General features: G+C 34.5%; 1 protein-coding gene across 1 annotated transcript in view; it reads right to left on the bottom strand.

Annotated features, from left to right (window-relative positions):
* Positions 1-458: 458 nt before the first annotated feature.
* LOC127094197 (uncharacterized) overlaps positions 459-15178 on the bottom strand; it is a 171837-nt gene continuing 157117 nt past the window's right edge. The window contains exons 3-5 of the mRNA XM_051033057.1: positions 3047-3102; positions 2508-2798; positions 459-2399 (exon numbers count right to left, since the gene is read on the bottom strand). Of these exons, the coding sequence (XP_050889014.1) occupies positions 459-2399; positions 2508-2798; positions 3047-3102 (2288 nt within the window). The remainder of the gene's footprint in view (positions 2400-2507; positions 2799-3046; positions 3103-15178) is intronic.

Raw genomic sequence — 15178 nt, 5'->3', positions numbered from 1 at the left:
TTTTTTTTATAAAGATTGTGATATAAAAGAGACAATGCAGGGGAATGAAGTCTTAAGCAGTTATATAATATATAAAATACAATATATTATATTTTCATTCATATCGGTACTCGTTAACATCAGGGCCGGCCCAATCAATTCAGATGTCCGGTTCTAATTTTAAAAATGGGCATATATATATATATATATATATATATATATATATATATATATATATATATATATATATATATATATATATATATATATATATATATATATATATATATAATATATATATATATATATATATATATATATATATATATATATATATATATATATATATATATATATATATATAAAATTAAAAATGACAAACAAAAGATAAAATTATATATTAGCCAAATGAAGTACCAAAAAGTTCAAAGATATTGTTTAAACTACTAACACCATTTCTTACAACTTAAATTATCTAACTACATAAAAAGAGCCTTCCTACGAACATTTTTTGAAGCAAAATCGTCAACTAAGTCTTCATATTTTATTGTCTCCAAAATATCATTTTCAATAGTTATTAATGTCAATCCATTAAGCCTTTCTTGTGACATGGTAGACCGCAAGTAAGTCTTTAACAACTTCAATTTTGAAAAACTTCTTTCTGCAGAAGCAACTGTCAAAGGAATAGTCAATAAGATTCTATATGCAATAACTGTATTAGGAAAACAATTCAAGCCTTTTAAAAATAATAATATATCAGTAGGTCTTATGGTTTCTTCAGGCAACATTTCTCTTAGTAACTTCAACTCTGCAAAAAATTCATTCCCATCAATATCAGATTGCTCATTATGTTTCAATGTCTGCTCAAAGTTAGTACAACAAGACTTCAAAGTTGCATTATCTAATGATTGTAACTTGTGAGAAGTAAACAAGAAACCAAAAATACTTTCATACTCTTGGTATTGCTCAAACCTCTTATTAAGTGAAACAATAGCTTGATCAACAAGGTAAAGAAAATAATTAACCCTGGATGATTCTTCTTTTGATAGCTCGACTGATGAGATATTCAAATTCTCATCAAATTGCCTTTTTCTTTTAATTATACGCCTTTGAGGAAATATTGGGACAATATTCAATTCCACCGCAATTTCCTTAGCGTTAATCAATACCTTATAAAAACCTATTTCTCTATATCCCTCAAAATACGAAATCAACCCCTTAATTTTTTGCATAGCAACATCAATAAGCATATCCTTTTCCTGTAAAAGCTTGTTAACAAAATTAATTGCAGATAATATTTCAAACCAAATAATTATAGCCATCAAAAACTCAAAATCACCAAGCTCATTTGTTGCTAAGGATTTAGCTTCATTTTGTATTTTAGGATCAAGATCATTTTCTGACACTTCAAGCAAAGCTTCTGTAAATTCTAACATTTGAGTTCTTATAGCTTTGACACTTTCTACACGACTCTCCCAACGAGTGGATGACAATGATTTTGGAGTCAACCCTTTTACATTATCTTTCAAAATCTGCCATCTCTTAGTAGAATTGGCAAAAATTGTATAAATATGTTGAACAACTCCAAAAAAATTCCTAGCTTTAATACAAGAGTTAGCCATATCACATAATGCCAAATTAAGACTATGACAACCACAAGGAGTATAAAAGGCTCTCGGATTTATGCCTAAAAAACTATTTTGCACACCTTGGTGTTTTCCTTTCATATTGGACCCATTATCATAACCTTGCCCTCTCACGTCAAATAGGTCGAGACCAAGTTCTTTCAATTCATTTTGTAAAACATCAAAAAGCCCCTGACCACTTGTATCATTCACATTCAAAAATCCTAAAAATGATTCCTCAATACTAACAGAAGCTGAAGAAATATACACATATCTTATTATCAAAGACATCTGCTCTTGGTGACTAACATCAGGAGTACAATCGAGTATCACTGAAAAATACTTTGCCTGTTTGATTTTTCTAATGATTTCAATTTTAATCGCAGAACTAAGCAATGAAATCAACTCATTCTGTATGTTATGCCCAAGATAATGAATATGAACTTTTTGAGTTGTAACACATCTAACATGTTCTTGGATGATTGAGTCAAATTCAGCTAACATTTCAATCAAACCCAAAAAGTTTCCATTGCTATCTTCGTACAATTTCTCCTTAGAACCACGAAAGTCTAAATTATGTTTAGCAAGAAATTTCACTATTGAAATAACTCTTTTTAAAATATTTTTCCAGTGATCCTTTTCTTTCTCAATTAATCTTTGAGTTGTTTTTTCAATAGTTTGAAATATTTGCAGCCTTTTGCGATACTCATACCAAGTAGTCATATTTTTAACATGTTCCATACCTAACTCGTGCTCTTTAATTCTTTCACCAACATGTACCCAATCACTATAACCCTCATTTGTTAATTGTCCCCTAACAATCCCATTTTTAAAAACTTTACAACAAAAACAAAATACTCTATCAAGCTCTTTCGAATAAACAAGCCAATCTCTATCACACACCTCTCCATTTGCTAAAGCTCTAGTATACAAATTAGCCGTAAAACTTCTATTCAAACTATCTATAGGACCCTTCACAATAGAATGATCTCTTTTAGGACCTTTCACAACTAATAAATCAATCAGTTTAGGTTGAAGACGATCCCAATTTCTTGGATCAAATATATCATAATCAACATTATCATCATCATCATCATTATTAACTTCATCAACAATTGGCACACTATCAAGATTATCATTTTCAATGGGCACACTATTAAGATTATCATTTTCAATGGGCACACTATCAAGATTATCATTTTCAATAGACACACTATCAAGATTATCATTTTCAATAGGAAAACTATTAATATTATCAACATAACGACTTTCATTTGAAACTTGTGGTTCTTTGATTAAAAATTTATCAAGAGCTCCTACTTGAGATTGAATTAACTCTCCAATGTTTTTCTTTTTCTTACGTTTATCATTTCCACATTCAAATTTTCTATTCTTAGGAGGCATCTTAGGAGGCATAATAAGAAAAACCTGAAATTTCTCACAATGTCTTTTGTGTCCGTCGATGATCTACTAATTATCCTGTTATGAAATTGTGTTCCTGCATCAATAACAAAAAAAAATCAATGACATTAAATAAAAGAAATTATAAATTAATCATCAAAAAGTATTAGTAATTAAATCATGGAGAAAAGACTTTAATTAATATTCAATTATATTTTATTATGTTGTGTTCTTCTCTAATATAGTACCATAAAAAATTAATAATTATAAATTAAAAGAAAATTATAAATTAATAGTAAGAAAATAAATTACATTTAATTAAATAAGTTATAAATTAATCATAAAAAATATCAATACTAGTACATACTAATTTTGCTTTGAAAGATTCTAAATTGCAATTTGGTCTTATGAGAAAAAGTAGGTATAAAAATCGCCACCAACACCAACAGTATTCTTGTTTTGAATTTTGATACTACTGAGTAGTATATACAGTATACTAGTATCTCATTTCACCCTAAAATTTTATTTATTTATATATTATAATTTTATAAAGAACACAAGTTACCCTCATTTCCACCCTAAAATCTAAAATCTAAAATCAATATTGATACAGGAACTAAAATAGGATTTCACCCTAAAATTTAAAATAAATCTAAAATTACTATTTTTTCTACCTTCAAAATCAAATAATCACAATAAAAATAAATGGAAAGTAACTCATTGAATAAACTAACCTGATAAAAGAGAGGATTGAAAATGAAAAATAAGATTTTTTTCTGGTTTCAAACAACTCTAACAGAGAAAGAGAGAAGAGAATAACGTTTGAGAGGAGAGAGAAGTGAGAACGTGTGAGAAAGGAGAAAAAAAAACGTTTGGTTTCCAAATATGCTATTTTTCAGCATTTAATATTTTATTTATTATATGTGATACAAAAATATTTTTATTTATTAATTTTTTTATATTCACTAATAATAGTTAATTTGAGGCCCCACAAAAAGTGAGGCCCTGTGCTACTGCACAACTTGCACAGGAAAAGAACCGGCCCTGTTTAACATGTTAATGATTAGTATCTATAAGTCATTTGAAATTGATATTACATATTGTTCAATTGAAATTTCTTTGTGTTGAAGCAGGTTGCTCGACAAAAACAAGGGAGTGTCGAACCACCTAGTATGTTAAGTTGTGTTAGTGTGGCGAAGTGTCGAAACATGTTGCCTCACACAAGATTTTGACTTATGTCTATTTTATTACTGTTAGTTATTTTGGGCTTTTATAGTTTTGCGTTTTGCCTTGAGGTTCAAGTTAATCTAAATCTATAAATAGAGGGAGTAACATTTATTCTTGTAATGAGGTGAATAGAGTATTCATAACATTGTATTCACAATATTTTGTAGAGAGAATAATAAGTTTTCCACAGTTTGTGGGCAGAGAGAAACTCTGCAGAATTTAATCCTCTTCTCCTTCATTGTTCTTTATTTTCTTTCTTTCTCCATTGTTCTTCTCTCTTCGTTGTTATTGTGTGAGTAATGACAATCTTGTTCATCAAGATTGATTGAAGTTCTCTATAGGTTTTGGGGGATTTTCCAGCAAATCTAAACGGACATTTTCCAGCAAATCTTCTGATTCTCAAGAACAACAAGTATGAGAATTGGTGCAAGCAGATAAAGGTTGTATTCTGTTATCAAGATCTTTGGGATCTTATGAAGGAAGGAGTAACAACGCTTGTAGAAGATGCGACAGATCAAGAAAAGGTTGCACATAAAGAATTGAAGAAGAAAGATTATAAAGCTCTCTTTATAATCTATCAATGTGTTGATGCAGATAACTTTAAAAAGTTAGTGATGCAGAGTCAGCAAAAGAAGCATGGGAAATTCTGGAGAAATCGTTTGGAGGCGGGGAGAAGGTGAAAGAGGTGAGATTACAAACTCACAAAAGAATGTATGAATTGCTTCAAATGGAAGATAATGAAAGCATAATTGATTTCTTCACCATGGTTACGAAATTGGCGAATAAAATCGAGGTATGTGGAGAAGTGTTGACATCAAGATCTGTTGTTGGAAGGATCTTGAGGTCGTTGGCTCCAAAGTTCGACCACGTGGTAGTAGCCATAGAAGAGTCAAAGGATTTGTCAAAACTGACAAAGGAAGAGCTTCAAGGGATGTTTGAATCTCATGAACAAAGAATAGTTGAAAGAGTTGTAGGAAAGTTGAAGAGTGATATGGCTTTGCAAGCTCAATCTGTAAAATAAAGAAAAGGCAAATGAAGTTAGAATGGCAACAAAGGCAGAAGAGGCTACAACAATTCGACTGGTCGAAATCAGCAAGAAGGAAACTGGTCGAATCAGAGAAAACCCCTGGAACCAAGGCAACCAAAGAGGTGATGTTGCCGGTAGAGGAAAAGGTGGTGGTAAAAAGCCATACAAAAGTCACATTTAGTGTTACAGTTGTTAGAAGTATGGTCACTATTCTAGTGATTGTCCAGAAAAGCAGAAGAATCAAGAAAATTATGCAAAGCTGGCAAAACATGAAGAAGAAGAGACGTTGTTTATGGTTACAACAAGAAATGAATAGAGATTCAAGGACCACTGGTACTTGGACTCATGATGCTCATCACACATGTCTGGAAGGAAAGATTGGTTTGTCAACATAAAACCCTCAATGAATAACATGGTGAAATTTTCAAATGACAACACTCTAGCAGCTGAAGGTGTTGGTGATGTTCTGATTATGAGGAAAGATGGCAAGAGGTCAGTAATTTCAAATGTGTTGTACATACCAGGCATGAAGAGTAATTTTCTCAGCATAGGGCAGTTAGTCGAAAAGAACTACAAAGTGTCGATCAAAGACAAGATGATGAGAGTTCTCGACTCAAATGGAAGGTTGATCTTGAAGGCTTAAATGTCTCATATTAGAACCTTCAAGATTGAACTAAATGTGATGGAGCATAAATGTCTTGCAACAGCAGCCAACAGAGATGAATGGATATGGCATTATAGACTTGGTCATCTCAATTTCAAAGACATCAGAGATTTGAAGAGAAGAAATATGGTTTCAGGAATACCAGAAATCGACATTCCAAGCGAAGTGTGTCAAGAATGTGTGTAGGCGAAGCATCATAAGAACAACTTCAGTAAGGATGCATGAAGCAGGTCGAAGGAAATTCTTGAAGGCATATACTTTGATGTATGTGGTCCTCTCCAGGTGGACTCTATTGGAGGTAACAAATACTTTGTTACATTCATAGATGATTTCAGCCGAAAACTGTGGTCTTATCTGATCAAGAAGAAAAGTGAAGTGATCGAGATATTTTCCAAGTTTAAATCTATGGTCGAAAGACAGAGCGGTCGAAAGATCAAGATTTTGAGAATTGATGGTGGTGGAGAATATATGTTGAAAGACTTTGACGCATTATGTGTGAAAGAAGGGATTGTGCATGAGGTGGTGCCACCCTACACTCCACAACAAAATATAGTCGCAGAAAGGAAGAATAGAACCATCATGAATATGGTTAGAAGTATGTTGAAAGGAAAGCATCTACCTAAAGAATTATGGGGAGAAGATGTGTCGACTATGACATATATCCTGAACAGATGTCCGACGAAGAAGCTAGAAGGAATCACGCCAGAAAAATGTTGGTCTGGTGTCAAACCTAGATTGAGTCATCTGAGGGTGTTTAAATATATAGCACATAGACATGTGCCAGATCAATTGAGAAGAAAACTAGATGATAAGTCGAGTCAGATGATCCGGATAGGATATCATTCGACTAGAGGATACAAGTTATTAGACCCAGTGAATAAGCAAGTGGTGATCAGTAGGCACGTGATCATAGATGAGCTTAAGAAGTGAAACTGGACTAAGAATGTCAAGAAAGATTCAGTAAGAATCTTTTGTGATAAACCAGCTAGTGAAGTCGAAAGAGAAGTTTGACAGGAAGAAGTCAGAGGTGGAGCAAGCATAAGCATACCTCAAAGAACAAGATACATACCTGCAAGGTTGCAAGAATGTGTGATTACATCAGATGATGTGGTCAATGAAGAAGGTGAGCTGGTACATTATGCTTTCTACGCATATGTCAAACCTATCAATGCAGCTAAGGCATTGAAAGATTCAAAATGGATGAAGAGCTGAAGTCAATCGAAGTTAACAACACTAGGTCACTTGTAGAATTGCCCCAAGACAAGAAGGAAATCGATGTGAAGTGGGTATACAAGGTGAAGTTGAATCCCAGGGGAGAAATGACTCGACACAAGGCGAGACTTGTGGCGAAAGGATTTCTTCAGAAAGAAGGAATCGACATCGATGAAGTTTTTTCACCTGTTGCTAGGATCGAAACAATCAGGTTGGTTATTGGTCTAGCAAACATGAACAACTCGCAGATGTGTCAGTTGGATGTGAAATGTGCATTCCTTAATGGCCCCTTAGAAGAAGAAGTTTATGTTGCACAACCAGCTGGGTTTGTGAAACATGGCAAAAAAAGAAAAGTGTACAAGCTGCATAAAGCCATGTACGGACTTAAACAAGCTCCAAGAGCTTGGAACAATAAGATATATGGCTTTCTAAGGGAGAAGGAATTTGTAAAGTGAAAATCTGAACATGGAGTATATGTAAGAAGAAACAAGAATTAATTGCTTATACTATGCCTCTATGTCGATGACCTGTTGATAACAGGTAGTTGCAAGAAGGAGATCGAAGAATTCAAAGGTGATAGGAATTCGAAATGTTAGATCTGGGTGACATTTCATATTTCCTTGACATCGAATTCTACAAGAGTGGTAGAGGTTTTTATGCATTAAAGAAGGTATGCAGGAAAAATACTCAAGAGATTTGAGATGCAAGATTGCAACCCAACTTTGACTCCAGCTGGTCCTAGATTACAACTGTCGAAAGATTCAAATGAAGATGATGTCGACCCAACCCATTACAGAATACTTATTGGGTCACTTTGATACCTTTTTCAGACAAGGCATGATGTAACATATAGTGTAGGTATGGTAAGTAGGTTCATGCAGAAGCCAAATGTATCACATCTAGCAGCGGCGAAGAGGATACTAAGGTATCTGAAAGGAACTCTCGACTATGGCATTTTGTTTCCTGCAACTGATGAAGAAAAAGAATGCAAATTAGTGGGATACACCGACTCAAGTTGGTGTAGTGATGTTGAGGATCAAAAATCCACAGCTGGCTATGGGTTTATGCTAAGTGATGCACCAGTTGCTTGGAGTTTGAGCAAATAGCCAGTAGTGGCATTATCATCATGCGAAGCAGAATACATAGTTGCTTCTCTTTGTGCATGTAAAACAACATGGATGGTGAATCTGATCGAAGAGATAACAGCGAAGAGTCATGGAGCAATTTGTAAGACCCCAATTTTGGCCCTAAGATCTCTCATGGCATCATAACATTGCATTTGCATTGCCTCAAGGATCATAAGCATCTTGGTTCCCCTTGCCTTTGGGTGGGACTCCTTGTGAGTGGTTTGAGATCACTAAGCATGTTTGAATTGTATATCATTGCTTTTCTTTCTTAATTTTTGTTTACTAACCAAAAGCACAAAAAATATGTCACTAACATCTTTTGTTTGTAGCTTGAGCAATCACAAGGTTCAAAGCTTCTAGGAGATCATCTGTGCAATGACATGGCCAAGAGAAGATGAAAGCAAGAATGGTAATGGTTCCCAAATCTCTCATCCATCAAATATTCCTCCCTAGTATCTCAATTCATCATTTTGATCAAAGCAAGTCAAAGGGTTTGAGGTCTTGTTCTTCAAGAAACCCTAATTCATCTGTGTACAACAATGCCTTGCTCATGAAGCAACCTCAACCCATGATCAAATAAAATCAAGGGAAGTTATTTAATTTACCATTTCATGCATATTTGAACATATTTGAGTGTCCTCAATCATCAATTCATCAAGATATGGGTTGTGGACTTGAGAAGTTGATCAGTCAATTCATCTGACTATTTTGAAATGCACTGAGACCTAACTTTTTATGTGTTGGTCAAATGGAGATGGTTCCAAAAGAAAACATGTTCTTAAGGACAATATGAACAACTTTCATGTTCATAAAAAATTGATTTGAACCTTGGAAGGCCATCTATCATTCCAATACATTATAGGTCATTTTGACTGAAACCTTAATTTTGGGTCAACTTCCCAAGGACATAACTCATTCATTTTTTATTATTTTGAGGTGGGATCAAATGAATTGGAAATCTTAAGATGTCTAATTCAAATGTTATGTTGAGCAAAATTTCAAAATATCAAAGGAAATACATGTGATAATGCAAGATATTATAGGTCCTTTTGGTCCAAATGCATTAAAAGGTAAAAAAATCCAACTTCAGGTGCCCATAACTTCTTCATCAAAAATCCAAATGATGAAAAATTTAAGTCCATCTTGATTGCCTTGAAAAGATCTACAACTTTTATGTTGGAGGTTTTTCGATTTGGGGCTTGCATAAGCAAAACAGAAGGGCTTGAACTTTGGCCAAATTTAGAAACTTTGCCTTGACATGTTTTGCACATTACACTTTAAACTCAAATTTCATAAATTTCCACACTTCAAATGGATTTTTGTCCAACATAACAATTGTTCCTTACACCAAGACCTTTCCAGCCATTACTCACATGATCATGTTTGGATTTGGCAAATGGCATTTTCGAGGAAGGGAATATTTTGGTGCATTTATGGAAACTTGATTCAAACTTCATGCATAATCCAATTACATCATATCTGCACGTCCAAAACCAATATGTTGATGTTAAGCTTGCCAAATCAATTAGATTTGGGCCCTCCATGCGCCTGTACAGGCCCATGCATGGAGGCCCTCTTCATCCATGCACATGAAATTTTCATGCATTGCCTTTGCCAATTGCTATATATATAGTTGTTCAGCCTCACTCTTCCTCAACCTAATGGCGCCAGAAATGTTGCACAACTGAAACCATAACCAATACCAAGGAAGCTATCTCACTTTCTTTCAAATTTTTCAGATCCAAAATTCAACTACATCTGGTTGAACCCTTGGATCTAAAGCTTCTAAACCTTCATCCTTCAACTCATTGATCTTCTATTTTGGCAAAGAAATCAAGGAATCGAGCTCAAGTTTCCAGAAATCAAGCTTACTCTTCAACTGGTATTTTCTTCGAATCTCATCATCCATTGACCTATTTGCTTGGATCTTGTGTTGGCTGAAGTCCTCTCAATAGAGGTATCATGATTATGCATTTAATTTTTGAAATCCATTGAGTTCATGATGAACACCACAGAACTTCCATCTCTGATTTCTCTCAACATAGAGATCTTGAGTGGAATTGAGTGGCACAGGGATGATGTACATCATCCCAGCTTTCTAAAGAGGTATGGATCGTGCATTTTGGTTGCCTTTTGGATCTCTGCAATTTTGGCCGGAAAATCCAAGCTCACCGGAGAAGAAGGTGGCTCCGGTGGTCGTCCCATTGCCAGATGCATTGTGGACCCTTGGATTAATTTTCCAGATTTGATCTTGGCCTTTAATTGTTATGATTTATTTTAATGTTGTGTGTTACGCATTGACCTAGACTCATGGTGAGCGCGCGCCTCTGTACCATTTGATGTGCCACGTCAATTAATGAAACACATCCAACGATCCCTGATTTTTCATATTATTTCAATTTCTGATTTTATTTTGTTTATTCCCTTTTATTTCAAAAATCAATATCTCTCTCATTTTTAATCCAAAAATTATGGGACCAATTGCATTAGTCTCCAAATAAATTCTAGTTTCTATTTCTGATTTTTAATATTTTTTATTTTGTCATTTAATATTTTTTGTGATTTTCTCTTTTCTGGTTATTTTTAATTCATTTTAAATAGTTTTTGATATTCAAAAAATACAAAAATATTTTCCTAACCTATTTGAATGATGATGAATCTATAAAAAATATTCTCATCAATTTTATAATTGATTTGAGATTTATTTGAGATTTTAGTCCAATTAGGTTATTTTTATTCATTTTTAATTGATTAAAAATAGTTTCTGACTTTTAAAAATGCTGAAATTTTTTGTCAAACCTTGTTTGACCTTGTTGAACTTAGGATAAATTACTTGGACCTTTCAAGGTTGATTTGAAGTGATTTTGAAGTTTGACCTTTCCATTATTTTTAATTCAAGTTTATTTTAATATTAAAAAATGCCAAAAAATGTTTTGTTAATTTCTTGACTTCCAATCTTCATCTCACTTCTATTTTTGATTGTTTGACCTTGACTTTCAATGTTATCGGTCAACATATGATGATTGGTACATTTTATTTCACTTAATGCATTTGTATTTTTGCCATTCTTATTTCCATTATCCATCTCCTTCTCCTTCCCCTTCTTATTTTCTTTTTGATCAATGAGTTGAAGATTGATAAGTTAGTATTGATTAGGGAGACTTAATCTTCCTTGATCCAAACCTAATTCATCTTGATCAATTGATCAAGTGAATGACTTTGCATTAAGGATATGTTGTTTCCTAAATCATGCAAAAGGCTTAAACCAATACAAGATCAATTCTCTTTTTCTTTTTGGCATGGCAAGTTGTTGGAACTTGGTTCACTAATCAAGACTTCTAACTTGTGTTGTTGCCTACATTATTATTGACCGACCTCAGATAGTTGTGACTTCTACATAAGTCCAATTACGATTGCTTAACATAGCGCTAAATTTGCCTTATGGTACACTAACTACTAACACTAACCACTAACAATTAACATTTACTTTTTGCTCTTTACTTTTATGCAATTTACTATTCTTGAACATATTATCCATTTGCTTTTTCTCTTTGCTCACTTGAGCACATGTTTATGTTAATGCCATTTGCCTTTTGCTCACTTGAGCACATAATTGTGTATATATTATTATGCTTGTGTTTTGTTTTGATTGTTGTGAACCAAATGCAAAGAAATGGACTTAGTTTCTAGGAATTTCCCTATGCAAAGAATGGAGAATTGGACTTAGATTCTAGGACTTTCCTTATGCAAAATTGGAGTAAATGGACCTTAATGATGAAGATGGATTAGAAGTACCAAATCTCTAAACTCACTCTTGTCCATTCTTGGTTTACTTCATGAAACTTTTGATGTGTGTGCTCTTGTGCTAGGAAATTCTACTTGAACTTAATTGGAGGACCATTGCCATGTTCATTCAAAGTGAAAGACACAAGACACATTGAGGATCTCTTAAGAGACTTGTTTGATTGCTTATACTTTGTGTGATTGCTTATTCCAAAGGATGGGAGCTACTTGGATCATCAATATGATCTCAAGAGAGGAACTCCATTGTGGTTTTGTTTCTTTATCCTTTTCTCCTTTTTGTTTTACCTAGGACTTAGCCCTTCTTCTTCTTCTCTCCACTCTAACCCAAGCCAAAACTCTTTCTGCAAACATTTAATCTTTGTTTTCAACATTAGAAACCTAAGCCTTATGCTTTTGATTTTCAAACCTTCTTTTCATAATACTTACTTTGAATTGAATCCTTAAGTCAACTTTGACCATTTTTGTATATACTTCTAATTGGTAAATATAACCCATTCAAATGTCTTTTGTGGTTCCAATGGCCACCTCCTTAATCAAGTTTTTTTTATAACCTTTAACTATTAGGTTTGAGTTATCCTTGTGGTAGATGTAATACTCACCTATATCCTTAGTGATGGACAATGAGTCTTCCATGCTTATTATAGGGTTAACCCCTCACTAGCATGTTGAAGCTATCCTCACATGGTGGATTTGTGGTTTGGTTGAGTTTTCTCCCTTTGATAACAAAAGATCTTAAGGCTTTTGGACCAATCAATTCACCAATTTGTTTTTTTTTGAGATTTTTACCCCGAACTACGAGGTTTTGATGCTAATCTTTTATAAGATGGTACGTAGGCAATGGGTTTATCCATCCAAACACAAAATGTAAATAACTTGTACATTCTCTTCAATCATGTTTGCACAAACAAATTTTTCACAAGACAACAACCTTTACAACAAGTATGAAAAGGGCTCCCTAGGAGTACCTAGGATGTTTTGGGTGCCTAATACCTTCCCATTGCATAACCAACCCCCTTACCCAGATCTCTGTTTTCTTTTACTAGTTTTTTTGTTAAAACTATTAGGTTTTTGTTTGCTTTCTAACCATTCCTTTGGATAAATAGAAGTGTGGTGGCGACTCGACTTGTATGGTTTACCTTGAATTTAGTCAATATCTCTAATGGTAACGAATACCCCGCTACAGAAAAGTGGCGACTCTGCTGGGGATGAATCTTTGCCTAGTGGGTTTTGCCAACTTTTCATGCTTGTTGTATTATATTGTTTTGTGACATATTTTTGTGCAATTTGGGATTACTGTATTGTATGTAATGATTGAATTGCTTGATCTTAATTCCTTGTATGCTTGGTAATCTTTGTGAGATGAGTTCTATACCCGGACTCGAGTGCACTTAGGATAGGAGAATGACGTAGTCTTGTTGACTTGTGTGGAGTTATTCCTTAGCAAGTTGACTTGCAAGTCCATTCACTTGGCGGAGGTCATGTTGGGATCAATAATGTCACACAAGTAAGTTGTGGTTAGGCATTACTCTTTCGAATATAGACCTTAGAAGCCAAGGACCTTAGTTTACCAAGCCCATCTTGGCCTATTCTTAGGATGTAGTGCGAAAGTCGTTCAAATTTAAGATTTGATACGATTGTTACATGATACTACACTCATAGGAGTCCCTCTTGAGAATATTTTTGGAATACGAGTAGTCGTTTCTCCGATAATATCCGAAAGATGGGATGATGACTATGGGAACCTCTTTTAGAACATGTTTGGCAGGTTTAAACTCTAGTACATTCCCTTTGGGGTGGTTTTTAACCGAAACTCCATGCTCGTGACTTGCAACAAACCCTTGATTCATGGTTGATCCGTTCATGTATCCTTAATATCAATGGAACTTGGGTGTTGATAAGGTGTAAACCATAATCCACCAAAATGGATGATTTATATTAAGGATGATATGATCTATCCCATGACCTTTGTTTGGTGTGCTTTGCTTGATCCTTGAGTGTGATTGTTGCATTCATGCATTCATGCACTCATTTGCATTCATATTATCAATAATGAAGAAAATTTTCAAGGAACTTAAGGGGGTTTTATTTGCAAAATTTCCAGACATGGAAAGACAAAGGAGAAATACAAAGAAATACAGTTTCAAACTACCAGATCTGAAAGAGTTAAGGAATCTGACATCCTATGTATTAGATCCCTTGGGTTTCAAGGCTCGTTTTGGGAAGCTTCTTTCTCTTCTGACTACTCAGGTGGACGAAGGGTTGATGAGTGTATTGGTGCAGTTTTATGATCCCTTGTACCGCTGCTTCACGTTTCCGGATTTCCAACTTTTGCCTACACTTGAGGAGTATGCCTATCTTATGGGTATACCTATTCTAGACCAGTTGTCGTTCAGTGGCTTGGAGAGTATTCCTACTTCTCAAGAGATAGCTGACATGTTGCACATAGATGAATCTCTGGTTGGTGCTCATATGACTACCAAAGGTGGAATTCAAGGTCTCCCTTCTGAGTTCCTCATTGCTCAAGCTACTGTATATGGGAAGGCCATGAGTGAGGATGCCTTTGAAGCCATATTTGTACTTCTCATTTATGGGTTAATTTTGTTCCCCAACCTCGACAAGTTTGTGGATGTGAACGCTATTAGGATTTTCTCTACTCTTAATCCTGTTCCGAATCTGTTGGGTGATACCTATTTCTCTTTGCATATGAGGAATGCAAAGGGTGGTGGTGCCATTGTGTGCTGTTTGCCTCTGTTGTATAAGTGGTTTATTTCTCACTTACCGCAAACGATCGCTTTCAAGGAGAACAAGGGATGCCTACGGTGGTCCACGAGACTTATGTCTCTCACTAATGATGATATCTCTTGGTATAACCGTGTGTATGATGGTGTGCAGATTATCGACTCTTGTGGTGAATTCTCCAATGTACCTTTTCTTGGTACATGTGGTGGGATTAACTACAACCCTGTTTTGGCACGTCGTCAGCTTGGGTTCCCCCTAAAGGATAAACCTAATAACATTTTTTTAGAGGGTGTGTTCTTTCAGGAGGGTAAAGATCCCCAAGGCTTGAAGGGCAGAATGGTCCGTGCTTGGCGCAAGATTCATAGGAAAGGAA

This window comes from Lathyrus oleraceus, chromosome 1 (assembly GCF_024323335.1).
Source record: "Lathyrus oleraceus cultivar Zhongwan6 chromosome 1, CAAS_Psat_ZW6_1.0, whole genome shotgun sequence".
Taxonomy (NCBI): domain Eukaryota; kingdom Viridiplantae; phylum Streptophyta; class Magnoliopsida; order Fabales; family Fabaceae; genus Lathyrus; species Lathyrus oleraceus.
Note: the sequence above shows the minus strand (reverse complement) of the source record. Positions and strands in the feature narration are given on the sequence as shown.